This window comes from Sporisorium graminicola, chromosome SGRAM_1 (assembly GCF_005498985.1).
Source record: "Sporisorium graminicola strain CBS 10092 chromosome SGRAM_1, whole genome shotgun sequence".
NCBI classification, from domain to species: domain Eukaryota; kingdom Fungi; phylum Basidiomycota; class Ustilaginomycetes; order Ustilaginales; family Ustilaginaceae; genus Sporisorium; species Sporisorium graminicola.
The window spans coordinates 1,602,251-1,628,904 of NC_043719.1; the positions used below are offsets into that span (position 1 = coordinate 1,602,251).

At 57.5% G+C, this 26,654-nt stretch overlaps 10 protein-coding genes across 10 annotated transcripts; 7 read left to right on the forward strand and 3 right to left on the reverse strand.

The window, feature by feature from the left end:
- Positions 1-110: 110 nt before the first annotated feature.
- Positions 111-611, forward strand: EX895_000592 (uncharacterized protein; the record flags this gene model as incomplete). The annotated part of the gene is made up of 1 exon (XM_029881193.1): positions 111-611. The coding sequence occupies one exon, from the start codon at positions 111-113 to the stop codon at positions 609-611; it is 501 nt and encodes a 166-aa protein (XP_029742579.1).
- A 928-nt stretch (positions 612-1,539) lies between these two features.
- EX895_000593 (uncharacterized protein) lies at positions 1,540-4,143 on the forward strand (the record flags this gene model as incomplete). Its single annotated transcript, XM_029881194.1, has 1 exon — positions 1,540-4,143. The coding sequence occupies one exon, from the start codon at positions 1,540-1,542 to the stop codon at positions 4,141-4,143; it is 2,604 nt and encodes an 867-aa protein (XP_029742580.1).
- A 236-nt stretch (positions 4,144-4,379) lies between these two features.
- Positions 4,380-5,660, reverse strand: EX895_000594 (uncharacterized protein; the record flags this gene model as incomplete). Its single annotated transcript, XM_029881195.1, has 1 exon — positions 4,380-5,660. One exon carries the CDS (start codon positions 5,658-5,660, stop codon positions 4,380-4,382), a length of 1,281 nt encoding a protein of 426 aa, XP_029742581.1.
- Positions 5,661-6,271: 611 nt separating this feature from the next.
- On the forward strand, positions 6,272-7,288 carry EX895_000595 (uncharacterized protein; the record flags this gene model as incomplete). The annotated part of the gene is made up of 1 exon (XM_029881196.1): positions 6,272-7,288. One exon carries the CDS (start codon positions 6,272-6,274, stop codon positions 7,286-7,288), a length of 1,017 nt encoding a protein of 338 aa, XP_029742582.1.
- A 967-nt stretch (positions 7,289-8,255) lies between these two features.
- Positions 8,256-13,580, forward strand: EX895_000596 (uncharacterized protein; the record flags this gene model as incomplete). Its single annotated transcript, XM_029881197.1, has 1 exon — positions 8,256-13,580. The coding sequence occupies one exon, from the start codon at positions 8,256-8,258 to the stop codon at positions 13,578-13,580; it is 5,325 nt and encodes a 1,774-aa protein (XP_029742583.1).
- A 186-nt stretch (positions 13,581-13,766) lies between these two features.
- EX895_000597 (uncharacterized protein) lies at positions 13,767-14,291 on the reverse strand (the record flags this gene model as incomplete). Its single annotated transcript, XM_029881198.1, has 1 exon — positions 13,767-14,291. The coding sequence occupies one exon, from the start codon at positions 14,289-14,291 to the stop codon at positions 13,767-13,769; it is 525 nt and encodes a 174-aa protein (XP_029742584.1).
- A 1,676-nt stretch (positions 14,292-15,967) lies between these two features.
- EX895_000598 (uncharacterized protein) lies at positions 15,968-16,957 on the forward strand (the record flags this gene model as incomplete). Its single annotated transcript, XM_029881199.1, has 2 exons — positions 15,968-16,304; positions 16,416-16,957. The coding sequence occupies 2 exons, from the start codon at positions 15,968-15,970 to the stop codon at positions 16,955-16,957; spliced, it is 879 nt and encodes a 292-aa protein (XP_029742585.1).
- A 934-nt stretch (positions 16,958-17,891) lies between these two features.
- Positions 17,892-21,629, reverse strand: EX895_000599 (uncharacterized protein; the record flags this gene model as incomplete). Its single annotated transcript, XM_029881200.1, has 1 exon — positions 17,892-21,629. One exon carries the CDS (start codon positions 21,627-21,629, stop codon positions 17,892-17,894), a length of 3,738 nt encoding a protein of 1,245 aa, XP_029742586.1.
- Positions 21,630-22,218: 589 nt separating this feature from the next.
- On the forward strand, positions 22,219-22,643 carry EX895_000600 (uncharacterized protein; the record flags this gene model as incomplete). Its single annotated transcript, XM_029881201.1, has 3 exons — positions 22,219-22,233; positions 22,324-22,467; positions 22,563-22,643. 3 exons carry the CDS (start codon positions 22,219-22,221, stop codon positions 22,641-22,643), a joined length of 240 nt encoding a protein of 79 aa, XP_029742587.1.
- Positions 22,644-24,701: 2,058 nt separating this feature from the next.
- On the forward strand, positions 24,702-26,267 carry EX895_000601 (uncharacterized protein; the record flags this gene model as incomplete). The annotated part of the gene is made up of 1 exon (XM_029881202.1): positions 24,702-26,267. The coding sequence occupies one exon, from the start codon at positions 24,702-24,704 to the stop codon at positions 26,265-26,267; it is 1,566 nt and encodes a 521-aa protein (XP_029742588.1).
- Between the last annotated feature and the right edge of the window lie 387 nt (positions 26,268-26,654).

Below are 26,654 nucleotides of genomic sequence, written 5' to 3' on the forward strand. Positions count from 1 at the left end.
ACTTTGACGAGGAGGAAGAGCAGGAGCAGCAGCGACTCGCGCCCAACCAGGCGAGGCAGGGTACCACGCCCGCCTCTGCCGGTGCGCAGCCGTCATCGTCCCTCGGTGCCATGGACGAAGACTCGATGGACCCCAACCTGCAAGAGTCGATGGGCCAGGCTTCCTCTTCCGCCACTGCAGCTGGTGGCGCTGCAGGCGAGATGGCGTCCAGCTCGGCCACGTCCAAACGCAAGATCCGAATCACGTTCGACCGCTACATGGAGATCGCCAACCTGGTTGTGCTGCGCGTCAACGAGGTGGAGCGACAGACGATGCGCGGTGTCGCGCGCTCCGAGCTGGTCGACTGGTACCTGCTGCAGCGCGAGAACGAGATCGAGACGGTGGATCAGTTTGAAGAGGAGACCGAACTGATCAAGAAGGTGTTGACCAAGCTGGTAAAGGATTCAATGCTGTTGGAGCTGCGCGAACAGGTGGATGAGGACGGCAACCCGATTAGCAGCGTAGGCGACTCGTCGGCCGGTGCCAGTGGTTCGTCGGCGGGCGATCCTGTGTTTATGGTTCACCCGCAGGTCGACATTGACAGCATTGGCGCTACGACTAGCTCCGTTTGATCGCGCGCTCTGTTTGTCTTGATGGCTCTCTCTTTTTTCACCTGTCAGTTGTAACCTGTACTTTTAGATGCGTCTCAGCTTTCGACTCAGCTGTGGTTCGCGATGGCTTTTCTTCCTGCTTCCTACTGTATCTGCTTTCTGTGTTCGTGTATGGATATCATGACTTTCAACCATCATCCTGCGTGCAGAGCAGTCTGTGCTCAGAGCGCAGTGTGGGAACCGTGAGCGAAGCTGAGATCTAAAGCAGCAACCCGCCTGAATCGGAAAACTCCCCAAGATAGGGGCTTTATCCTGACCGTATAGCGCCTCCAAGCTTCTTGGACGTTGTTGTGGATGCGCGAGGTCAGCTGACGATGGTGCGTCGATCGACTCCTGAGCGAGGCCCTTATCGCACGTGGAGCGCCGGTGAAGAACATGCGGAAGGCTGACAAATTCAGGGTCCTGCAGAAAAGAAACGGGAAGGCGGGGCGTGTGCAGAACTGCTCTTGTTCGCTTATGGAGACCCCTGAGCTTTGAGTTTAATGCAGAAAGATTCCTCTCGAAGCGACAATCTCTGCGTTCTTGGCTCTCACTCCCAGCATCCACCTTGTCGCCGCGCAGCCACAACTCGAACGCAGCGACCGATAAACTCGAAGACAGAGTTCCCCACAGATCTTGCTTGGATTCGGCGAAAGGCAAAGAGCTGCTCGATTTCCCCCACGCCGCAACAGACTGGACGCAACGACTTCCCGCCACCCATATAAACCTGTCGATAACGTCAGAATCGAGTTGCATCTACTCGTTCCTGGCTCTGAGCTCCATCTCCTACTTACGCCAGCTCTTTTGCATTTGGATAAAGCCGATACAACAGCTTGACGAGAACCATTTTCAAGGTAGACTCACGCCATCTGGTCAAAGCTGACCTTGTCAGTACCAGCCTTTCAACGCCATGACTGGCGCCGGCTACCAGCTGCTCCCCAGCAGGGAAAGTGAAGAGACATGTGTGTCCATCGACAAGCAGCTCAAGTTTTCTCTCGACAAGTCTTCTTCCATCGACAGCAGAGATCAAGATGATCCGACGGCTAGACGCAGCAGACCGTGGCTGCTGTTGAAAGCTATCTTCTGTCTCGTTCTCATTGCATCCACTGCATTTGCTGCTTGTTGCGCCTATCGCGGCGGTGGTGCCAAAGGGTCATCCGCAATCTGGAGCAACTGGTCCGTCTCGACAAATCGACCCACCTCGACTCACATCGCCTCGGACTCGACCGTCGTCTTTGGCCTTGGCATCGGCGACGTCACAGGCCCCATCGTCGAGGTCAACATGATGGGCTATGCGTCCCTGCCCCAGACCAACACAGGTCTACACATCCGCTTACGTTCTCGCGCCTTCATCGTCGGGTCCAACGACGCTCCTACGTTGCAGTCCAAACTCGCAGGAAGGTTCACCAGTCTCATCCCGACCGCCGACGGATCTGCCACGCGTTGGCTGTTCATCAACTCGGACATCTGCATGGGCGATACAGCGCTTCGCAAAGCCGTGGTTGACGCACTTCGCGACAAGTACCCGGGCATCTATGGCGAGCGCAACGTCGCCTTTGTGGGGACGCACTCGCACTCTGGACCCGGTGGGTTTATGCAATCGCTGCTGCCTACGTTGACGTCCAAGGGCGTCATCCTGCAGAACTTTGATGCGATTGTCGAGGGCACGGTTCGAGCGGCTGTGCGTGCACACGACGACTTTGTTGCGCGGCAAGAGAGGGTGGCACAGGGAGCAAGCACTCGGCTGAGCTACGGCAAGACGCGGCTGGAAGATGCGCATATCCAGCGTAGCCGATATGCCTACGAGCAGAATCCGCAGGAAGAGCGGGATTTGTATAACGACGAGGATCAGGACCACGACTTTGGGCTGCTCAAGTTCGAAGAAGTCGGCACGGACGCCGAGGCTTCAGCAGCCGGATTTCTCTCGTGGTACGCCGTGCACGGCACCTCTCTGTACGAGAACAACACACTCACTTCGGGCGACAACAAAGGTCTCGCAGCACTACTGTACGAAACCGCGCAGCAGCCGGACAAGCTTCCCGGCCAGACGGGTTTTGTTGCGGGATTCTCGCAAGCCCTGGTGGGGGATACGTCGCCCAACACCAAAGGCGCATACTGCGACGACGGCTCCGAGTGCGAGTACAAGCACTCGACATGCGACAATGGCAAAGGCAAGGAGCGTGTGCAGACGTGCCATGGGCGTGGGCCGGCGTGGGCACGGGACGAGTACTTGGAGGTAAGCCCGACGGGTGGATACGACTGGGCGTCGAACGAGATCATCGCGCGCAAGCAGGTCGATGCCGCACGCGAGCTCATGCAGCGCGACTCTACTCTCGGTGCCGCCGCCGCTGGCGAGTATGACGGGCTGACGGTGCTCGGAGGACCCATCAAGAGCGTGAAGATGAACGTCGACATGAGCAAGTACACTGTCTACCGGTCCGATGGCAGCCGTGTGAAGACGTGCCCCGCTGCGCTCGGGTACGGATTCGCAGGTGGCACCACCGACGGCCCTGGCGCCTTCGACTTTGTCCAGGGCAGCAACAAGACGGACCACCACAACCCGTTTTGGGACCTGGTGAAAGGATTCATCAAGAATCCAGGACCGGAACAGATCGAATGCCAGGCGCCCAAAGCGATCCTGCTCGACATTGGCGAGATCCACAGGCCATACGACTGGGGGCCGTCGATTGTCGAAGTCCAGATCCTTCGCGTCGGACAGTTGTTCATCCTCATTGTCCCGGGCGAGTTCACGACGATGGCCGGGCGAAGACTTAAGAGGGCTGTAGCGGAGGCGATAAAGCGGGGTGGGATAGTGGCGGAGGGAGTCGAGCCGATCGTGCAGGTCAGTGGGCCCGCTTCGACGTACGGTCACTATGTGACGACCGAGGAAGAGTACAGCGTGCAGCGGTACGAAGGGGCAAGCACGCTGTTTGGGCCGCACACGCTCGAAGCGTACACGGATGTGTTCTCGCGTCGCCTGGTGCCTGCGCTACGCGAGGACGCACGGGACCTGCCCATCGGACCGCAAAAGGCGTTCGACATCACCAAAGCGTGGAAATTCAAGACGGGTGTGGTGTACGACAATCCGCCTATCGGCCACTCGTTCGGAGACGTCCTCGTGCAGCCCCTCCTCACATACCCGCGGCCAGCCTCCAACTACTCGTACTTCAACGGCTCGCCCACCATCTCGTCGAGCTCGAACATCACCGTCTCCTTTGTCGGCGCCAACCCACGCAACAACCTGCGGCTCGAGGGAACGTACTTCGAAGTCCAGCGCTACGACGACAGCGGCGCGTGGCTGGTCGAACGCACCGACGGACATCACTCGACCACGATGCGCTGGACGCGCACCAACGAGTTCCACGGCTCGAGCAAAGTCGAAATCGGCTGGGACGTCGAACCGTGGACCAAGCCCGGGCTGTATCGGATCGTGTACTACGGCGACCGAAAGGCCCCGTTCACAGGCAAGATTCAGCCTTTTGACGCAACGTCGAACGAGTTTTATCTGGTCTAGCTTTAGCGCACAAACTAGTGTACTTGATACCCTGTTTCTCACAATCGCAGTCTCGTTTCTCAAATGTCATCGCCAGTGCTCAAACGAATGAAGGCTGTGCGGTTGCAAAGTGCGGCAGTCGGACCAACAGTGTCTCACCAGCCACCGAAACCTCTCGGAGAAAAAAAAACAGTCGTACATTTGTCAAACAAAAGAACAACGCACAGCGATTGATACAAACAGGAGCTCTACACATTCTAAAGAGTACCCTTGTGAGCGCTCTCGACCGCCTTGGCAGCAGCCTCATCGAGACCGTCAAAGGCAAAGATCTTGAGGTTCGAGTTCTTGATGAGCTCCTTTGCCTCCTTCTCGTGGGTGCCCTGCAGACGCACCACGAGCGGGATGGTCAAATCGAGCTCCTGGGTAGCCTGAATGATACCTTCGGCGATCTTCTTGCATGAAACGATACCACCGAAGATGTTGACAAAGATGCCCTTGACCTCGCTCGAGTTGAGCAGCAGCTCGAAAGCCTTCTTGACCGAGGCGGCCGAAGCAGTACCACCGACATCGAGGAAGTTGGCCGGGTTGCCGCCGTTGAGCTTCAACACATCCATGGTGGCCATGGCGAGACCGGCGCCGTTGACGAGGCAGCCAATGTTGCCGTCGAGCTTGATAAAGTTGAGGCCGTACTTGGCCGCCTCGACCTCGTCCGGGTCCTCCTGAGTGGTGTCGCGGAGTTTGAACACATCAGCCTGGCGGAAGTCGGCGTTCTCGTCGAATCCGAGCTTGGCGTCCATGCAGAGCACCTCGCCGTCCTTGCTTTCGGCGAGCGGGTTGATCTCAACCTGGGTGGCGTCCTTCTCATCGAACAGCTTGTAGAGCTTCTGGAAGGTGTCGGCGGCCTGCTCCTCCTGCTTAACGCCGGTGAAGCCGAGCTTCTTTGCAATGCCGAGCGCGTCCTCCTTGGAAAGACCCTTCTCGAAATCAATGGGGGTGGTGATAATGGCATCCGGGTTCTCGGCAGCGACCTCCTCGATCGACATACCACCCTGGTTGGAAGCAATCAAAACGGGCAGCTGGGTAGCACGGTCGTTGAGGACGGCGACGTAGTACTCGTGGTGTGGGGGACGGGCCTCCGCGATCATAACAGCGTTGCAGACACGACCGGCAGCACCAGTCTGCTTGGTGATGAGCTTGTTGCCGAGCATCTTGGACGCCAAGTCGCGAGCCTCCTCGGGCGTCTTGATAAGGTGAACACCGCCCTGAAGACCAGAGTCGAAGTGACCCTTACCACGACCACCGGCGAGCACCTGCGCCTTGATGACGATCTCCTTGCCACCAAACGACTGCGCAGCCTTGTAAGCCTCCTCGGGTGTCTTGGCAGCGATGTACTTGGGGACGTTGATGCCGTACTTGGTGAGGACGTCCATAGACAGATGCTCGTGGATCGACAGGTATCGCTTCTGTGCGGCAGCCGGGCCTCCACGGACCATGGTCCTGGCCATCGAGGCGCGTGTGCGGAGTGCGTTGAAGAGCATGGTGATGATGACGATGACGGGATGAGGTGCGGGAAGAGGGATGAGAAAGGGGAAGGTGAGTGGTGGAGAAGGCGTTACTTGCCAATGCGACGATGGTATCTACGAAGCTCACCGACTCGCTCACTCGCGCAAAGAGACACACACACCGACATCCGAGCTGGCTGGTTGGCTCTGGCTCACGGCCAAGGGCGGCAGCGGTCATTGGAAATCGGTCAAACAAGGGAAACGAAGAGCACGGACGCGCCAAATTCTTTTTTTGCTGCTCGACGAAACGGCCAACTCTTCCCGAGCGCAACGGAAGCAAGCGCGGCTCATTCCGTCCGCTCCCTTTTGCGTAATTCGCTCAAAATCCGAGTAACAAGTCGATCACGTACAGCGACGCCAGAGCCGCAAACGTTGGAAATCAAGGAAAATTGCCCGATTTCACCTTTCTTTTTTTTGCGGAAGTCGGATTTCTCGAAAAGCCAAAATTTCAACAGAGCCAGACCCTCACAGAGAGAAAATTGCCGAGAAGAAACTTGCACTGTTGCTTTCCACCATCCACACCACTCTCTCGTTCGACGGCATCCATCACAAGCACCTTTCGTAGTAGTTATCGCTCATATCCCAACATGGCAGCCGGAAAGTTTGGATCTGGCGGATCCAAGATGACCATGAAGGTGGCATCGGCAGCCAACAGCTCGACCGCTCGCGCAGGACCCTCCAAGCGGAACGGTACTGCCCGCAAAGGCACAGCGAGTCAGAACAACGACAGCGACCCGGACGAGGCTATGGGTAATGACGATGAGGATCAGGTCTCGCTAGAGGGCGGCGATGACAATGACGAGCCCGACACGGAAGACGAAATCGAGGCAGCGAAAGGCGCAGGCTCCAAGAGCAAAAAGACGGCCAAGCGCAAGCGCAGAGCCACCTCTCCTACCTCGTTCGGTACTGCGCTTGAGGGCCTGCTTGGCATTGCGCCATCCACATCAGTAGACGTGCTCGAATTGGCAGAAGAAGAGGATGAGGCAAGCAAGAAGGGCAAGAAGAAAGCAAAGACAGGCGCCTCGACATCAAGGTCAGAAGCCTCAGTACCCGCCATCCTCTCGCTTGCACCTCACTTGCGCCGATCTGCTCAGTCGACCACGCTCAGTGCACGAGCTGCGCGCATCGCACTCGAGCAAAAGCGTCGACGCGAAGAGCGATGCCACGTCAAAGACGTCATCGGAGGATGGGGCGCACCCGGTGTGCTCCCCCCGTTGGAGGATGAGGACGGCAATGCGATCGAAACCTACCCTGTAGCTCAAGACGAAGCAGAGCGACTGCAAGAATTTGCCAGTCAAGGCGGCACGCAGACTTACGAACGCAAGTTGCGCAAAGTGGCTCAGCGCGGTGTTGTCAAGCTGTTTAACGCTATTCGTGCAGCTCAGACGACTACGGAGGACGACCTGCAAGAGGTTGAGGCCAAGAAGAGTGGTGCGGCTGCAGGCAAGGCCAAGACTGGCGCAGGTGCAGCGGCCACAGTTCCGACCAAGAAAGCAGGGCTCGCGAGCAAAGACGCCCGTCTCGCCGATCTCAGCAAGTCGAACTTTTTGGATCTTATCAAGAAGAGCTCTAAGCCTAAAAGCAGCGGTGTGGCCGCCAAGTAAGCGAGCAGCCTGCTCCCGTCTTATAGCATCTCTATATCGTTTTTAGCTCATGTTTGTATACCATTGCGACTCTTTGCTTTCTTCAAACTTTGTGCGGAGAGTGTGCCCACTATGAAGGGGCGAGGATTGGTCAACGGTTGAGGACCCTTAACAGACCAGAGTCAAGCAGGGTTTGTCGTTCCCCGAGTATCCTCTCCGGCGGCTGAGCGGCTGAGCGGGGCGGCGCGCGATGCTCACACCGCCCCAATGACGGCACCAGCCAGCTAGTCAGCTCATCGTGCGTGTAATCCTACCAGCAAAGAGGATAGTGAGGGAAGTCTCGGCGAACTTCTCAAGAGTGTGACGGTGCTTCAACGTGGTTGTGAGAGAGACACGAGGTCGGGATGCGGAGAATCAAAAAAAAAAAAAAAAACCCCTTAGAAAACAAGAAAAGAAATTGAGAGCCGAGATGACTGCTTGGAGCAACGCTTTCGTCATCTTGCGCCAGCCGCATGCTATTCAACAGCGGCTTACACAGTGCGGTGCCAATGGATTTTGCGAGAGATTCCAGAGACACGCGCCAGACCCACAGAAGCAATGTTCGGTGCATCCGAGTGTGTCTGAGTGGCTTGCTTGGCCTGATCCCTAGAGCCTGTTCGGGAAATCCCACCATTCTGGTTCAGAGCATCGGTGTAAGCGAGCAAAGCACAACCGTGCATGCACACGACCGCCCTGCTCATTGCTTCGACTGGACTCAGTCTCTCCCACTACCACTACTAACACCACCAGCGACCATTCGAGAACCACATCACCGACGGCCCTTCCAAGCCTGCTCGCTCGCTCTGTCCACCTTGTTCCATCATTTGGGCTCCGTAAGCCTTGCTTCGACTCGGGCTCAACTCTGCATGCACTCTTGAGCGCTACTCAGCAGAGCATTTCAGCTGCTCTAAGTCTTGAGTCGACCTACCAAGTAACTGCCTAGCCAGCCATGTCGTCGGGCACTTCGTTCGCTGATCTCGCCCATCAGGCTTGGGACGCGGCTGCGCAAGCGACCGGTCTCTCTTCGGTGGGGGAACATGTCGCCGGTGGTGACGAGTCACAGGAGCAGACTTCCGATACTGGCAAAGTTGGTCAGGAAGCAAGCGCGCAGGGTGCTTCGCATGCAGAGGAACCATACCGAGGAGCTCCAGGAAACCATCCGAACGACCCTGCTGCTCGCATCAACCGTCCAGACGCAGTCAATGGTCACTTTGACCCCACCCGCAAAGCGCAGGCAAACGGCTCTCGCGATGCGCAAGAGGAGGACCATGACGCTTCTCCCGTCATCAAGCATCCGCACGCCGGGAGTCATGGAGACGACATGGGTCAGTCCATGATCGAGCGCGCGCTCGGCGATGACGGCCTCACTGCACAACGACAGGGCACCATCTACGACAAGCAGCTCGAAAATGAAATGGACGGCTCCTACAAGAAGACCCAAATAGAAACAAAACCTGAGACTGCAGCAGCGGAACTTGGCCAGCCGGTTCACTCGGAACGCAACAGGTCTCAAGATGGTCACAAGCCTGAGCCCGACGAGGATGCGCATCAGCCTCACGCTGCCAACCGCGGTCCTTCTTGGGCCTCGCGTCCTGACGACAAGCAACGCGCCAAAATTGCAAAGATGAAGGAAGAACAAGCCAACGGCACTTGGAAGCGTCGATTCTCCAGCTTCAACGCCTCCTCTACCGACGCACCTTCCACACCCTCAGCCAAGACGCCGGACGAAAAGGAGAAGAGCGGCAGCCGTCTCAACGGCATGTTTGAAACCAACTCGTCTGCACGCCCCACTCTGAACATCTTTGGCTCCAGCAGTCGCCACGGTGTCAATGCTGATGCCTCTGCCAGTGCTGACAGCAAACACAAGCAGAATGGACACGCCGATTCCACCAGACCCGAAGCCTCACGCACGACGAGCCGCTGGGCAGAAAACTCCAACAAGATGCGCAACGCTTTCGAGCCACCCACTCCCTCCGCCGAGGCTGGCCCTGACGGTAGAAACAACCAGCAGCAAAACGGCAACGGCGACATCCCCACACCAGAACTCGCTCCTGACGACCAGAAGCTGCGTGCTATCACTAAAATCATGCTCGGCTCGGGCAAGGGTAAGGACAAGGAAGAACCCGCATCCCCCGACGCCACTTCGCCTTCTGGTCTCGGCGGCGGTCATCAAGCCCAAACCAGGTGGGCGCAGCTCAAGGCAAAGGTGCGAGACTCTCAAAAAGCCAAACGAGAACAGCAAAAATCGAGTGCTGTCAACCTCGACCTCGCCAAGGAACTTCAGACCGGCATCCTACCCGTCTTCCTCCTCAAGATGGCTGTCGAGCGCGACGAGGCCAAGCGTCGTCGCATTCCTGTCCTGCTCAACCACTTGCGTCTTCGCGTCACCGACAGTGTCAATCCCATGCACAATACACACGCCGTCTTCCGCATCGAGCTCGAATACGGAGATGGACTCGTCAAATGGGTCATCTACCGCGAGCTCCGTGACTTTATCAACCTACACGCCCACTATCGAGCCGCAGCACTCCGAGGCTACCTCGGCAGGTCCATCGGCGGCAACTCGACTGAAGGCGATGTCGGCTTGCCCAGCTTCCCCAAGATGAGTCTGCCTTACTTCAATCAGCTGCAGAGGCAGGGCAAGACCTCGCGTGCCGATTTTGCGAGAGCACAGAGAGACGCGCTAGAGAACTACATCGTCGAGCTCATCCGCCGCACCATGTTCCGTGCCGAAGCCAATCGACTCTGCAAGTTCTTTGAGATCTCGGCTCTGTCCGTCTCGCTTGCCAGCCGCGGCGGACATCAAGGTAAGCAGGGCTATCTGCGCATTCTTTCACGTTCCTCGCGCAAGAAAGACCAGAAGAGCATGCTGACGCCCGCGCGCTGGGCCAAGGCATACGAGCCCAAGTGGTTCATCGTTCGCGAGAGCTTTATCGCCATCGTCGACGAGCCGGACAGCCTTCAGCTCTACGATGTTTTCCTCATGGACAATGAGTTCAAGGTCGAGAGACCAAAGCGTCTGTATAAGCAGACTATGCACATCGCACACGGCTTTACGCACAGTGACGAGAAGAAAGCGGCGGAAATCGAGAGCTCTGAACAGCCCGATGCTTCGAATGGCGCTGGCAACAAAGATGCTTCTTATGACCAGACCGCCCTCCTGACAGGTGGGCATTTCAAAAGCGTCGACCCGAACAAACGAGAAGAGGCGCACAACGAGGAAAGACACGCCAGCAGCCACACCTTCTATATTCGCAACTCGGAGAGGAAGCTCAAACTTGTCGCCAAGAACGAGCGCATCATGGAACAATTTGTCGCCTCGATGCAAAAGATGGCCGCCGGCAACATCTTTGGTGGCACCAACCGCTTTGAGAGCTTTGCGCCCATCCGTCTCAACGTGTCGGCGCAGTGGCTCGCAGATGGACGCGACTACTACTGGAATCTCAGCAAGGCGCTCATGATGGCCAAAGATCGTGTGTTTATCCACGACTGGTGGCTCAGTCCCGAGCTCTACCTGCGCAGGCCCGGCCATCCGAAGTGGAGACTTGACAACATTCTCAAGAAGAAGGCCGAGGAAGGCGTCAAGATCTTTGTCATCATCTACAACGAAGTCTCGAACAACTTTACGCCCACTGACTCCAACTACACCAAGCAACGCCTCATCGGTCTGCATCGCAACATCTTTGTCCAGCGTTCGCCCAGTCATTTCCAAACGGGCACCTTCTACTGGGCGCACCACGAGAAGCTTTGTGTCATCGACGAGACCATCGCTTTCATGGGCGGACTCGATCTGTGCTTTGGACGATTCGATACTCCGGCCCATGTGCTCGTCGACGATGCGCTCTACCACAAGAGGGAAGGAGAGACTGAGGCTGATCACGGGCTTTCGAGCAAGCCTGAGTTCCTAGGTCTCGTTAAGGATGGCCGAGAAGCGCACATCTGGCCAGGACAGGACTATGCCAACGAGCGAGTCATGGAGTGGCATAATCTCACCAAGCCAGCCGAAGACTTGTTCGCGCGTGACAAGTTTCCCAGGATGCCTTGGCACGACATTGGCCTCCAGCTGGTAGGACAGCCAGCTCGTGATCTGTGCCGCCACTTTATCCAGCGCTGGAACTACCTGCTTCGCATTAAGAACCATACGCGACAGATGCCCTTCTTGGTACCTCCTCCCGACTTCACGGCAGAAGAGTTGCAAAAGTATGGTCTCACAGGAACGTGCGAAGTCCAGGTCTGTCGATCGGCGGGTCCTTGGAGCTTGGGCACTCCTAACAAGGTGGAGCATTCGATCCAGAACGCCTACCTCAAGTCCATCCAGATGAGCGACCACTTTGTCTACATCGAAAACCAGTTTTTCGTCACCTCCACCGTCATGGAAGGCAACAAAATCGAGAACAAGATCGGCGAGGCGCTCGTCAGCCGCATCATCCGGGCTCACCGGGAAGGCACGCCCTGGCGAGCGATTGTCGTCATCCCTCTGATCCCAGGCTTCCCCATGCCCATCGATCATCCCGATGCGTCGTCGGTGCGACTGATTGTCGATTTGCAAAACCGATCCATCGCGCGAGGTGAGCACTCGATCTTTGGTAAGCTGCGCCGCGAGGGCATCGATCCAGAACAGTACATCAGCTTCTTTTCGCTGCGCACGTGGGGCAAGCTGCGCGGCGGCCAGCTGACTACGGAGCAGATCTACTTGCACGACAAGATCATGATTGTCGACGACCGATTGGTGATTATTGGCTCTGCCAATATCAACGAGCGCAGTCAGCGCGGTGATCGCGACTCGGAGCTGGCTTCCGTCGTCCGCGACCACGATATGATCGACAGCTACATGGGCGGCAAGCCATACAAGGTGGGTCGTTTTGCGCATACACTGCGATTGCGACTCATGCGAGAGCATCTCGGCGTCGATGTGGACGAGCTCGAGGCGAACGAGCGAAAGGCGAACGGTGCCCATGGCTCGATGAATGGCCACGAGGGCTCGGCGGATGAAGCGTCTGTGTCTTCGGACGGCGAGTACGAGCCGGCGGATACGGACGATGAGTGGGACCCGGACCAGGAGCAAAGTCATGGCGGACTCAAGAGGCACGGCGACACGGTGTCTTCGCCGTCGGAACTTGTCGATGTGCCCACCAACAAGGACGTTCTGAAGAAGAAAGCGTCCGCCCTGGCCAATCGAGGCAGCGGCACAACGTCGACGATGCGCCGTCAAATCAAAGAGACGCTTACGCTTGGGAAGGAGAAGATGGAGCCCGAAGGCGCATCGGACCCGGTCTCGTCGGACGCTGCCAACCACAACGAGAGGTACCAAGCTGCACGCAACGAGCGAGTCGACATGGCGCTCCGAGGCGAGGAGACACAGAAAGTGGTTGATGGTCACTACGACAACACGATGGAGCCAACGTTGGAGGAGAAGCTGCTGGTGGAGGACGGACCTGCTGTCAACGGCAAGTCGAGTCACTCGTCGCATGGGCAGCACCGTTCTTCTGTTGATCATCGTCAGCTGTTGGGCTCGCTCAGCTCGTCGAGCCTTGGCCCAGAGAGGGAGACGGACATGCTACGACGCTCGCGACACCGAGGACGTTTCCTGAGTGATGGGTCCGGACTGGATGATGCGCGTCGCAAGGTAGCAGCACGCATGTCGAACGATCTGTGGAACTTGCCGGCCAATTCGCTGGAGATCGACCCGATGCGCTTCCAGGACCCGATTGACGACTCGTTCTATGTCGACTACTGGCTCACCTGCGCCGTGTCCAACACACAGATCTTCCGCAAGGTGTTCAAGTGTGTGCCAGACGACACGGTGACGACGTGGGCCGAGTACAAGGCGTTTGGAGCGTGGTCGGATCGGTTGGCGCGCTCGGGCAAGTTCGGAGCGAAAGAGTCGAAAACGGAACGCGATGCTCAGGCGCACAGCGCTCCTGGTGCCAGCGTGGGTGGGCCGGTGGGGCAGGTCAGCACACGCGGTTCGATGTCGGATGCCAAACAGGACGATGCGTCGCAAGTGCCGTCGACGCTGAAAGACGCGCCCTCTCCCTCGCAGAATGGCACGGCTTCCGGTGGGAGCGGCACGGGCACGCACAAGGACAAGGACAAGAAGGAGAAGGAAGTGGAGGGCTTCTCCAACCAGGAGCTGGAGCAGATGGAGGCGCTGCTGGAAGAGTGCAGGGGCTCGTTGGTGTTGCATCCGACGAGGTTTTTGGAGGCAGAGGACCATTCGAACAACTTTTTGTTTGCCATGGACCGCATCAACCCTCTGCTCATCTACGATTGAGTTGGCGGGGGCACGAGACTTTGTACAGAGCGTTCCGGACGTGGGTTCAAATTTTTGCATTGTGGTTTGGCAGGTCTATGCGTGTGTTGATGTGGTAACTTAGGTACAAATACAGTTGCGAGGAGAAGATGCTCAAGATGAGGTTGCGGGGACGGAATGTGAGTGCGAGTGGTGTGGTGGCTTGCTTCACTCGACGAGATGGTGTTGGGCGTAGAGCAAGGTGTACATCCTGCACATGCTGGTGTAGGCCCTTGTATCGCCGGTCCTGAACAGTGTAGCCGCATCGACGTTGAGCGGGCTATCTGGTTCCGGGGCGTCTAGGAGGGCCAGGATGGCAGTACAGGCCGAGCTGAGTGTCCACGCGGGCGTCCACTGGGACTGGAGGACGTCCAAGCAGATCTCACCGTCCTTCCAGGCCACATTGGGGTGAAATATCTTTGTTCTGAACTTGATCACTGGCGGCTTGGTCGGGTATGTGGGTGGCACGTTGATCGAGAGCTCAAACACGCCGGAAGCGTAGGCGCCCGAGGGTGGGCCACGGAGGACGGCGGTCCACTCGGTGAGGTCCTGCCCTTCGACGTCCCAGGGCCGGAGCTCGATCAAGTCCGGGTTTGCGGACGCGCTGCGCGTCGTATTGGGCAGCAGGCCGAGCTCGCGCGACGTCGACTGGTATTCTTTGAGCAGCCGCTTGGTTGACGTTGCCGAGGCCATGTCTGAGGGAGGGTTAGCGGCGATCGACGAAAGGAGGATGGCTTGTGTGGCACACAGAGGCGGGTCGGCACGGCTGCTGCGTGGCGTAGTTTGTGGGGGATGGTGATGCTTGTGTGAGTCTGTGGGATATGGTGATGATGGTGACAGGAGAAGGTTGAATGCCAGGAACTCTTTCACACATTAGCGCACCCCCGCAAACAGACCTCGTCCTTTCTCCTTTTAGCCCCTCTTCAGTCTCCACATTTCGGCGGTCGTTCTCGCTTTCTTTACACTCGGTATCCGGCTATCTCGCTACGCGACATTCTTTTTTTTCGTAAAATGTACTTGTTCAATGATCTCACACTTTCGTTCATAAAACCGGGAAGGTGACGACGCCAGAAAGAAAAGAAGGGCTCTCTCTGCAGGGTTCAGACCCAGCCGTGGTTCTTGCTACAGAAGAAGCGAGAGAAAAAGGGTCGCGCAGAAATCTGTCGACATCGATCGATGCACAGCGAGTGTGCGTTTTTGGAATCGCATGGCTTTTCTCTCTGTCTCTCTCGATATGTGAGACAGGTGCTCCTTCCAAGACCCAATCTCGCTCGCGTCGGACTGGTACATCTTACACACGGATCGGAATGTCGTTTTCGCAGCAGCGCCACGCTTTCTTATCAGTGCTGGAGTTCACCGATGTTTGTCCCCACAGCGAGAAGATGGATACCTGCCAAGAGATGACGACGAGGTTAGGAGCTTGGGAGAGAAAAGTTGCACTCGGCGCAATCGGTGGTGCGTAGCTTGTAGCGGTGAAGTCACGTTGCGTCTTGACCTTTCTCGATCTTGCTTCCTAACGAAGGGGTGTCCCCGCACCTCTTCTTTTGCTTGCCGAGCCTGCTGAATTATCGCGCTGATCCCGCTGCATTAATGAAAATAGGCGTGCACAATCCACATTGTCCAGCTGCTGAAACAGGATCTCAACACACAGGCGCTCCGAACAGCAACCATGGCTGGAAAGCGTGCAGTCGAATGGAGCTGTTGCGCAGTGCGAGTGCGTGTGTGTGGGAGAGAGAGAGCGTGGGAAGGTCAGCGGGATGGGAGCGTCTGTGCGTTGGGTGCGTTCCGATGTCTGACAGCCAACGTGCATCACGGTGCATGCGCTTTTTTTTTCGGCGGGTTTTTTTTCGAGCTGCTATTGCTGACATCAGGTGGCATCGCTTTTCCCAAATTCTGGTTTCATGCCTCCACTCTGCTCAGGAAGCTGAGGATGGCTTCACAGTCGGAAACGAGGACCGATCTGGAGAGACTGGTCAAATGACTTTGTTTCTGGTTCGGCCTCCTGCCTCGACTGCTCTTCTCTCCGACGTCACAAGTCCAGCAGAGTCGACCAACCAAGGGAATCTGTGCGTGTCTGTGCGTCAGCTGCCCTCCAGCCCAGTCGCCGTCGTCGCTATGCAGTCAAGGCCGAGCGAGCACTTCCATTCCGCTCGCATCGCAGAGCCATCTTGTGCCCGAGCCTGACTCGAACAGGCATGGACGAACAGTCCTCTGCGCAGGAGCACACATTTCCAGAGCCGTCCCGCAACTTGATCAGCTACCATCCGTGTTGACCTTTCCTCTCGTCCTTCCTACTCCACCATTACTACCACCACCACCACCACCAACAACAACAACAACAACCTCGTCGTAGCAACATTTTCGACACAATGAACTCGTTCTACTACGACAGCGTCGTCGACGCCTTCAAGAAGCCCGAGGTTGGCATCCCTCCCATCCCGCCTCACCTCGAACACCCCATCGTCTCGACTCAATGGGGCCACACCTACCTCTGGATCGTCTTCTTCATCATGGCCGGCTTCTCGGTTCTCTTCTTTATCTCGTCCCAGCGCGCTTCCTACCGATACCGTCTCATGCACACCACCACCTTCTTTATCACCGCCATTGCCGCCATCTCGTACTTTGCCATGGCTACTGGTGTCGGCAAGACCTTGACCACCATTGGTGAAGGCCACGGTGCTCCTCGCGAGTTCTACTTTGCTCGATGTAAGTTCCGAATCAATTAAAGCCGGCATACGTTGGCAAGTTGCTGTCCGGGAACCAAATTGCTGACCACTGAAACCGCATCTCCAACCCCCCTTTTCACGGAATCAACAGACATCGACTGGGCCCTCACCACGCCTCTGCTTCTCTTCGACCTTACCCTGCTCGCCGGCCTCCCCGTGGCCGAGACCATCGTGCTCGTGCTTGCCGACGAAATCATGATTGTCACGGGTGTCGTCGCCGGCGTCCACCCGACCAAGACGGGCAAATGGGGCTTCTTCACCATCTCGTGCGTCGCCTTTGCCTGGGTGCTGCTGCAGCTCGTCACCTCGGGTCGCTCCACCGCCTTCCTGCGCAGCCCCAAGGTCGGCGGTCTGTACAACCAGATCTCGCTCGCGCTCGTCGTGGTCTGGACGCTCTACCCCGTCGCCTTTGCGCTCTGCGAGGGCACGGGCAAGCTCAGCCCGGACAAGGAGATCCTGTTCTTTGCGGTTCTCGATGTGGTTGCCAAGCCGCTGTGGGGCGCTTGGCTGCTTATTGCTACGCCGGATGAGGGTCATGTGCTGGTGCCCGAGTCGCTGTGTGCTCCCGCTGGATCGCCGGCCAGCGGTGGCTATGGCGCCATCTCGCAGGAGCCTCGTGCTGAGGACGCCTGAAAGTGCGCGCGCATGCCGTTTGGACTCGCCAAATGGCGGCTCGTCGCTGCGTGTGCGATTCGGAAGGATCGCTGTCGGCTCGACGTTACCCGTAGTTGGCATGTCGACCGCACGCAGTTGCCACGACTGGCTGTCAGCTTAAGAACCCTTTCCCCCCTCCCATTTACCTCTTTATACTCACTCACTCCCCTTGTTCATCGACTAGCCCGCAACCCTCTATGTCCGTCTTCCGTGCCTGTCGAGCTTAGCTTGTGTGTTTCACTGCCAATCCTGACGCCCGTGAACGGACTTTCCTTTCTCGTGTGGTGAGGCGTGTTTGTCCGATGCTATTTGAGAAGAAGGTGCTGCAGGGACGGCGAAGCTTGTTGTTGCGAGAGCGAGTCAGGCACATGCGGTTGTGTGCAGGGGGAGGAGGGGGCTGAGGCTGTGGATAGGTTACGTCGGTGTGCGGGTCCAGCTGGACGATGGTAGGTTAGCTGAGCTGAGAGGATAAAGACGAGGAGGGAGGGGGATGTTTTTTGTCGGGACGCTGTTCAAGGCCAATTGTACAGAAGGATCAGGCTCGGACCAGGGCCGACATGGGCATGGGCATGGGCAAGGCGGAGGAAACGGCTCGCACACGGGAGCACCTTGTCACTCGCACCTCGCACCCCCACTGTTGCCCCCCCGCCCCCCCCCCCCTTTCGGGTGCGGAAGGCACTCAGGGAGCAGCCAGCGGTACATGGATCAAGAAGCAGGCCGGGCGCACGATCGAGTGGCAATCCTCGTTTTGTCACGCTTCAAATGTCTAACTTATTTACACAAGAGGTGACGAGAGCGTGGCCCCAAAGACCAACCGACATCCCAGATTGGGGGCCCGGGAACCTTGCTCCTTGGTTTCGCTCTCTCTCTCATCCTCGCGCCCACGCCAGACCATCGCTGCTTCAGCTTGAGCTCAAAGATCCTTCTTCTCCCCCGACGCCGCGGCCTCGTCGGCGATCCTCTTCTCGACCACCTCCCTCTTCCTCCTCTCGAGCCTCCTCTCCTGGCCCTTGGTCACCAACGCCTTAGGCTTGACGTCGGCAAACAGGCCCCAGAAGCTCTCCAACACATAGCTGCCCAGGAAATCCACCGCCATGGCCAGCACCAACTTGACCTGGTAGCCCGACTCCATCTTGACGAGCTGGAGCCACTCGTTGAGCTCGGGCGAAAACTCGGTGGCGCCCGCAATCGCAATACCGCCCACGCTGACCAGACCGTAGTAGAGGTACTTGTTTTCGCGGATCGACTCGCGCCAGGGCCGGCCGATGTAGTTGACGGCAAATGTCGAGATGGTCTGCGAGAGCCCGAGCAGGTAGACGCCCGTGTTGAGGAGCGAGGGCGAGAACTTGGCTTCCAGGTCGATCACGTCGTCAAGCGACTCGTAGGCGATCGAGAGCGTCTGGATGTAGTACATGGTGGCAATGTGCAGGGCGGTCTGCGTGAGGATCGACCCGAATACATAGGCGTTTAGGATGTTGGCCACCGGTCGTTCTTTCGACAGCTTCTCGATCGGCTGCCCGCGCGAGATGCACAAGAAGCACACCGACGCCAGCATGCCCGAGATCGTCACTTGGTAGTCACCAAACTTGATGCCGTCCAGGTACAGCACCGACAGCGAGTACGCCTGGATAAGGCAATTGAGCGCCAGGATCTTGTACATCTGGATCGTCGCCACCAGCGTGCAGCGTCCCTGTCGGATGATCGCAATGATCGAAGACACATTCGACAGCTTGGACGTGAACGGCGCCGCCACCGACGCATCGCCCAACCGAATCTGCGGCGGTCCATCCTCCAGATCCGCATCCGCCATCGACGACGTGATCGCAGACAAATCAAACTTGGCCGCGCGATCGGTCGTGCGCGCCGTGTTCATCTTTGCTAGCGCCTCGTCGCGCGCCTTTTCGAGTTCGGGGAACTTCTCCTTCAACGCCGCAGGCACCGGGGGCGGCGGCTGTCCAAATCGAGCCGTGAGCGAGAGTTGCGACTCGTATACCTTCTTCATGCGTTCCATGCGTTGGTGTTCCGCAATCTTGGCCAGGTCCTCGGGCGTTCCGTCGAGCAGCGCAACGCCGATGTTGGCCGCCTTGAGCGCGCCAACGTCGTTGGTGCCGTCGCCCGCCATGAGCGTGATGTATCCGAGCGACTTGAGCGAGTTGAGGATGAACTCCTTCTGCGACGGCGAGACGCGCGCATACACCCACGTGTTCTGCACAAGCTGGTTCCACGCCACCGCGTTCTCCTGGTACTGCCTCATAGCGACGCCCGTGATGCAGATGTCGTACTGGTCGAACAGCTTCGTGTCGATGGGATCCGACGCCTTGACGGGGATGATCACCTGTTCGTCCACCGAACGCCATACGAGGTCCTGCTCCGATGTCGCCCCCTCGCGGATGTCCAAGATGAGCGTGGGGCGGTCCACGATCTCGACCTGCGTGGCAACGTGCACAGCGGTCAAGGGGTTGTCACCCGTGATCATGATGCAGCGGTGCGACGAGTCGTTGAGCTGCTTGAGCGACTCGACAGCATCGGGCTTGAGCGGACAGTGGAAGACGAGGAAGCCGGCAAACTTGAGGTTCGCCTCGACCTGGTCCCGCTGCATGTTGTTGATGGCGTTTGTATCGTTGGCAGAAACGTTATCGACAAAGCGGTAGCCGAGCGCAAGCACACGCGAGCCACGACGTGTGAACCCCTTGTAGGTCTCGTCGTAGTGCGCGGGGAGCTGGGCAAACATAGGCTTGAGCGTCTCAGGCGCACCCTTGACGGCGATCATGACACGACGGTTGCCGGTTTGGTCAATAACGTGGTTGATGGTCGACATGCGCTTGAGGGCAGACGAGAACTGGAAGCGACGGCGGACCTGCACGCCGAAACGGTGCGGGCCGGCTTTGGGGTCGGTCGGGGTAAGCATGTCGCCCTTGTTCAGCTTCCAGTCCATGGCCTCGAGCGCCGTCTTTTCCATGGGGTCACCGACCAGTCCGTCGTCGAGTAGCACAAGTGCGTGTGCCGAAGCGAGGGTCAGTGTCGTCTCGGCCGAAGCCTCCTTGAGCGGAATCAAAGGCGAGTCGCCGCCGGGCGAGCAGTTAACCACACCCTGCACCTCGAGGTCCTCGCCGGTGATGGTACCGGTTTTGTCGAAGCAGCACACGTCGACGCGACCAGCGTAGGGGATGCGGAAAGGCTCGGTGCAGAAGATGGCATACTTGGACAGGGCCATGAGCGAAGCGTTGACGGCCATGGACAGCTCCATGGGAAGCTCGGGCGGAACGACAGAGGTGATGATCAAGACGCAATCCAGCAGCAGCTTGCCCTTGGGACGCTCCATCTCGGTGCCGCGCACCCAGACATACCCACTGGCAGCAATGGCAAAGATGAGGAGGAAACCAATGAAGACAAAACTCTCGATGTTGTTGGCGGAAACGCGCGACTCGTTCTGGAAGACCATGAGGCGGATGAGCTGGCCCTGCGAGGTTCCGAATCCAGTGCGGAGGACGATTCCCAGCGCACCGTTGTCGGGAGCACGGAGCTTGGCGTAGGAGCTGTCAGCTTCGGGAGCGGTGGTCTGAAGCACCTTGGTACCACCAAAGACAACGTTGTTGCGGTCGGCGCCGTTGACATCCAGGACGTCCTTGCCGTCGCGCAGCTCGATGTTCTCCTTGAGCAGAGGCGTGCTCTCACCGGAAAGCATGGCCTCATTAACGATGGTGGTTCCGGCTACGAGGAGCAAGTCGCAAGGAGTAGCTGAGTCCTCCTTGGAGCGGTCGATGGAAACAAGGTCGCCGGGCAGCAGGTCGGAGGTCTGCATCTCGGACCACTTTCCAGTACGGTAGACCCAGATGTTGTAAGGCTGAATGGACATGGTCCTGAACTCGCTGAGGGTACGCAGACGCTGGAAGACGACTGTGCACTCGAACACGATGAGCATGAAGAGCGTAAAGAGCGAGTAGTACCAGTACTCGTCGAGCATCCACAGGCCGACGCAAAACACCTGGAACACGAAGAAGGGCGCGACGGCATGTTCGAGGAAGAGATCGACAAAGTTGGGCTTGGGGATGTTGAGTTCGTTCTTGCCAAAGGTACCGAGGGCCAATTCGACGTCCTTGTCGGTCTTGAATCCGCGGTTGGACTGGAATTGCGAGAGGTGGGGCTTTGCATCGGCAGGGTAGGGCAGACGGCGGAAGGTAGGTTCGCTGATTAGCGGCGAGACAAAGATGTCGGTGGGTGCAGCAGATGCGTCCGGAGTAGCGAGGATGTACTTGTCGGCCTGATAGGTGAACGAGATTTCGATGGGAAGGTTGGTGCGCTCTACGCGGTCGAGAGAGACGATAGCACCTTCGCCCTTGTGCGCGAGTGGATGAACACGGACGAGCTCAGCATCTTCGAGACCCTTAGCGGAAATGCAGGTTGTGAGCACCTTGGCGGCGATGCTCCACTTGGTGACGAGGAAGCTGAGCGCATGACCAGAGATAAGCAGGACGGTAAAGACAAAAGTCCACTCTTCGGACTTGACCCACTGGTCGTACTTGAGGAAGTAGGCGTAGGCCCAGACAGGGTAGAGCGAAAGGAAGGGGAGCACATAGAGATGGAGATGGGTGGGGATGCGCTTGTGTAGCGAGACCGAGGCGATCTCGGGTGACTGAATGGCGATCCTCATGCTGGGCTTTGATGTGCAGCAGCGCGCTGGCGTGCGTGCAAGCGTGCGTGCGACTGAAGACGGATGCGAGCAGCAAGGGCAGTCGACAGGCTTTTAAGCAGCAGTTGGGCTAGGGGGAGGTGTACGGATGGATCAAAGGAACACCTTGTTGATGAGGTGATGTCCTGAGAGGTGATCTTGAGTCGATGGAAGGGGGAGAGAACCAAAAGAGTGGCGTTGGGGTTCTGTGTTCGGACCACTCGCGATTGGCATTCAAGGACGAGAAGATCTTCTGCCGTCCGAAGCGCTGCTCAGTGCTCCACGTCGAACTCGTGCGCGGCCTCTTGAGCCGGGAGGAAGAGATTATTCAACGTTTGTTAGACTTCTTTTCTCGTTTTATTTTCAGGTGTGCTGTCGCACGAATCAAATCGAGATGCTCTGAACACGAGTGGGAGCAGCTCAGCCAAAAACGAGACGCGCGCGCGTGTTTTCGAAAAGAGCAACACTCTCAGCTCTCTTTGAACATACGAAAAGCGACACTACGAGTCTCTTGCATCATTCGACCATCACCACCATCATCTCGAGTGCATCAATCTGCTTGCCATACACGATGGAGAACCCACATGTAAGTGTCTCATTGTTCCTGATTCAAGTCTCCCGCGAACAAAGTCAGCTGACTAAGTTGCTCTGTTACCACGCACTTGGACTATGACAGGAGGAGAGGCAGTCCCTGCTACTCGAACGAATCACAAAGAGCGTACACCGACTCAACGAAGCACTACTAGAACTCGACCAATCCGTCGTTGAAATCAATAACCACAACCAGGCGATCACCATCGTATCCGACCTGTCCGAGGCTGTAAGTTTATCACCCGAGCTCTTCTCCAGCTTGCTGCATTGTGATAGCAGTATGATACTCACCAACCTAAGCCCTCGTTCTTCATGCTCGAACAGTACCGACGAAACGCAGCATTCAACTTGGCAAACATGGAAGCTGCCGACGACGATGGGCTCAGCAAGCCGTCTATGGACTAAGCGTCGCGTAGCCTGTAGCACCTGCTTGCTCTTCCCTCGTGCAACCTGTGCTGCACGAAGCACACGCTTGACACCGACCTTAGAACTTGTATTTGTACCGCTATCCTCGTTTCTCTGGCATCCTTTTCCCATCCTCCGGCAGTGGAGGTGACACTGCAGAGTCACCTTGCGCATCACGGAATGACATATACCCTTCTCGCCTAGACCGACTTTGCCATTGTGTCTTTGCTGTTTTTGCACCGAGCTTAGGTGGTCTGGCCAATCGACCTGAGGCAGGCTCACAAACCCGACATCGGCCGGGCCGAAATCGTTGACGAGCGTCTCCGAGCGTCTCTTCTTCATGGCAGCCATGGATCGGTCAGAACCAGGGGGGAATCGTCGATCTGCCACCCCGATATCCGCGATCAGCTCTTGAGCGAGCTTTCGAGCAGCACGGACGTCTGATTCGTTCTCGCGGTTCTGTCTTGATGATCGCTATCAGTTCTTGATAAGGCTCACAAATTGTCGGCGAGACCGATCTGTGCATGAAATGCTCGCGAGGGAATGCAACAGAAACAACCAGGGTCACGGTCTGGAACCACCATTGTTGCGAGCCCTGTGAACCTCGTTCGACCTTCGTCTTGGGCTCCGACTCGACCGGCTACCTCCTGGTTCTTTGCGTGTCCGACGCTGGGTTGGGCTGGGCTCTTCCGCGACATCGAAGCAGGGGCCCGCCCGCAGCTATGGACAGGAGCAGCATTCGAAGCCACCTGATGCCTTGCCCCGGACAGAGACGGACCTATGTGCCCTCGCGTGCCTGGTATCGCGCCACCACTGAACAGCCAGACGCGCGGATGCAGGTCAGAGTGACTACGAGTCCCCACCAGACTTTTGCCTGGCTTTCGGCGTATGCAGGCACAGTTCACCATCCTGCGAGTTGCGACAGATATACGCGCTCTCTCTCTCTCTCTCTCGAATCTCTCGAATCTCTCTCGAATCTACCACGGCTTGGAGACGGGTGAGAATCGGTCAAATTCTCCAGACCCGGACCGTAATCGCAACCTCACAGCGCCACGATCAAGCAGGTAAGATAGAGGCGAAGTACAGAGGGAGCAGCCAATGGGATAGAAGAAACTCGCCCGACTTGCCGCGCGGATGGAGGATGGGACGATTCTGATTGGTTCTGAAACACATGGCACCGAGTACAAATGTCTTTGTTCCGAAGATAAGAGATAGATGCACATGTGCTTTGCCGAAGTTTTGCAATCCGCTGTTGCGCCAGAAAAGGCTCGGCACGAGTTGTAAAAATTGACCGACGGCGGACGGAAACTTTTCATACCACCGACTTGTACCACAAAACGCCTTTGATCTGTGTGCTGCTCTCTTACCAGACGCGATCAAGCTTGACGTTCAACACGCACAGTTTATCAACGTGACCTGTGCAGGCGACGTGGACAAACGGAGGGAGGAGCCTTCATGGTCTGCTGCGTCGAGAACAACTTTGCAGGCTGGAGACGGGTGGCGACCCAGCCATTGGCAATCACGCCAGAGGAGACACAACCTTCGCTTCGAGTTTCGCAGTTTCAAGATAATAAAATCAACCCGTCCTAAATCCGACAGGGCAGCCGGCCAGCCGGCCAGCCAGCTAACCCACCTACCTTCACCTACCATAATGCCGAGATTGTTACCCCCCTCAGGCTGGCTTGCTGATCGACAGCTCGACGTCCGAGTTGACCGAGGTTCGGGATGAGAAGGAACGAGAAACTTTGAGTGTTCCGACCTTCGTGCAAAGATAAGCAGATGCACCCTGTCGCGTGCGCCAAGAGAGAGTGGATTCTGCTGTGGGGGCCACATGAGGACACGCTGAATGATGCCTGTCTGCCGACCTGCGTTATCTCGTCGTGGGGAGGTCTGAACCTTCCTAACGTGGAGTCCGTCTCTCTGTGATCGAGGCTCGTGTTGCAGACTCGACCATGCTAAGCGAGGAAACAGCTGATACAACTACTTAATAGCCACTTGTCTCGACATCGGCCTGGTTCACCGCCATCATCCTTCCCACCTCATAGAACATTGCTAAAGATGACGGACCGAGTCCACGGCTCGCAAGTGACGCCAGTCAAGACCCCCTCTGCCTCGTCCAAATTCGACGACGCCGAAGATGCCATCTCCCCATACCACGTCACCTCCACTGCATACCATGGCGAAAACGCCAAAGCGGCACAGCTCGCCGCCTCGGCCTCGGCATCCGACTTCACACCCCAGGAGCTCAAGCGAGTGCTGCGCAAGATCGACTGCATCCTCATGCCCATCATGTGCGTGGCCGTGCTCATGCAGTTCCTGGACAAGACGTCGCTCAACTACGCCTCGCTGCTCGGCCTCAAGAAGGACACCCACTTGAAGGGCCAGGAGTACTCGTGGCTCGGCTCCTTCTTCTACGTCGGCTACCTCGTCGCTACGCCCATCCACGGCTTCTTCCTGCAAAAGACTAGGCTGTCGCGCTACGTTGCTGCCTGCATTGTGCTCTGGGCTGTCTCGCTCGGTGCGCACGCCGCCTGCAAGAACTACGGCCAGCTGGTTGCCGTTCGTTTCCTGCTCGGTTGGTTCGAGGCCGCCTTGACCCCGGCTTTCATCCTGCTCACAGGCCGATTCTACACGAAACAGGAACAGGTGACGCGCACCTCGATCTGGTTCGCCAACAACGGCTGGGCGCAGATTCTGGGAGGAGGCATCTCGTACGCCTTGCAGGTCCAGAAACCCTCGCACCTCAAGGTGTGGCAGCAGATGTACCTCATCCTCGGCGGTATCGCGCTACTGTTCGGCGTCGTGGTGCTGTGCTTCATGCCCGATTCGCCTGCCACCATCCGCTACCTCGACGAACGCGAGCGTCAGGTCGCTGTCTTCCGCATCAAGCAAAACAAGTCCGGTATCCACGACACCACCTGGAAGTGGGAACAGCTCTGGGAGGCCGTTCGGGACCCTAGGCTGTACATGTTCTTCCTGGCCGTCTGCAGCGCCAACATCGCCAACGGTGGTGTCTCGAACTTCTCCAGTGCGATCATCTCGGCATTCCACTACGACAACAAGACTACCGCGCTCCTGGGCATGGCTCCCGGTGCCATGGAGGTCGTGGCCGTCTACTTTGGCGCTTGGTTGTCGTACAAGACGCACACGAGGGTCATCCCAGGCGTCCTCATGTACCTGCTCGCTATTGTCGGCGGCGTCATGATGATCGCCATCCCTCCTCACGCCAAGGCCGCCCGCTACACTGGGTTTGTCATCGTTTACGCCTACCCGGTAGCTTCCCCGTACCTGTACTCTTGGCTCAGTGGTAGTGTCTCGGGCACGACCAAGAGGATCGTCTTCAACACGGTGCTCCAGGTCGGCTACTCGACCGGCAACCTCATCGGCCCTCAGACGTACCGGGCCAAGGATGCGCCCAACTACGTCCCCGCCAAGATCACCCTGATCGCCATGTTCGGCTTTGCCTCCGTCTGCCTCATGGCCATCGGCGGTACGCACTACCTGTGGAACAAGAAGAACGGCACCTTGAGCAGCATCGACGAAGATGGCAAGCCCATCGAAGACCAAGAAGACCTGACGGATTTGACCGACAAGCAGCGTGCGACCTTTAGATACCCTTACTAGACGCATTTGTCCCCCCACCCCCCCTCTCTCCTCTCTTCTTCGAAACTGGAATCGAGGTATAAGGTGCGAGCAGGACAAGGAGAGGATGGGATAGATGGGATGGAGAGGGCGCAAGTCTCGGATGCAAGAGCCGCTCCAACCCGCACCTGCGTTATCTGACGTGTTTGTAAAATAGAACGCCCCACCCAAGGATTCATTGTCACCTATCGTCTGCCCCTAACATCCGTCTGCATGCAGAGCCGCCGGATCGCTCCTGCTGCCAGCCGTCTCAGTCCGCATCTCAGTGCATCAGACAGAACAGCCGTCTTCATCCGAGCTTTCACCTCCTGCAAAACAGTTCCATTGAGATGGGAAAAAAAGTAACTTATACGCTCGCATTGCTCAACG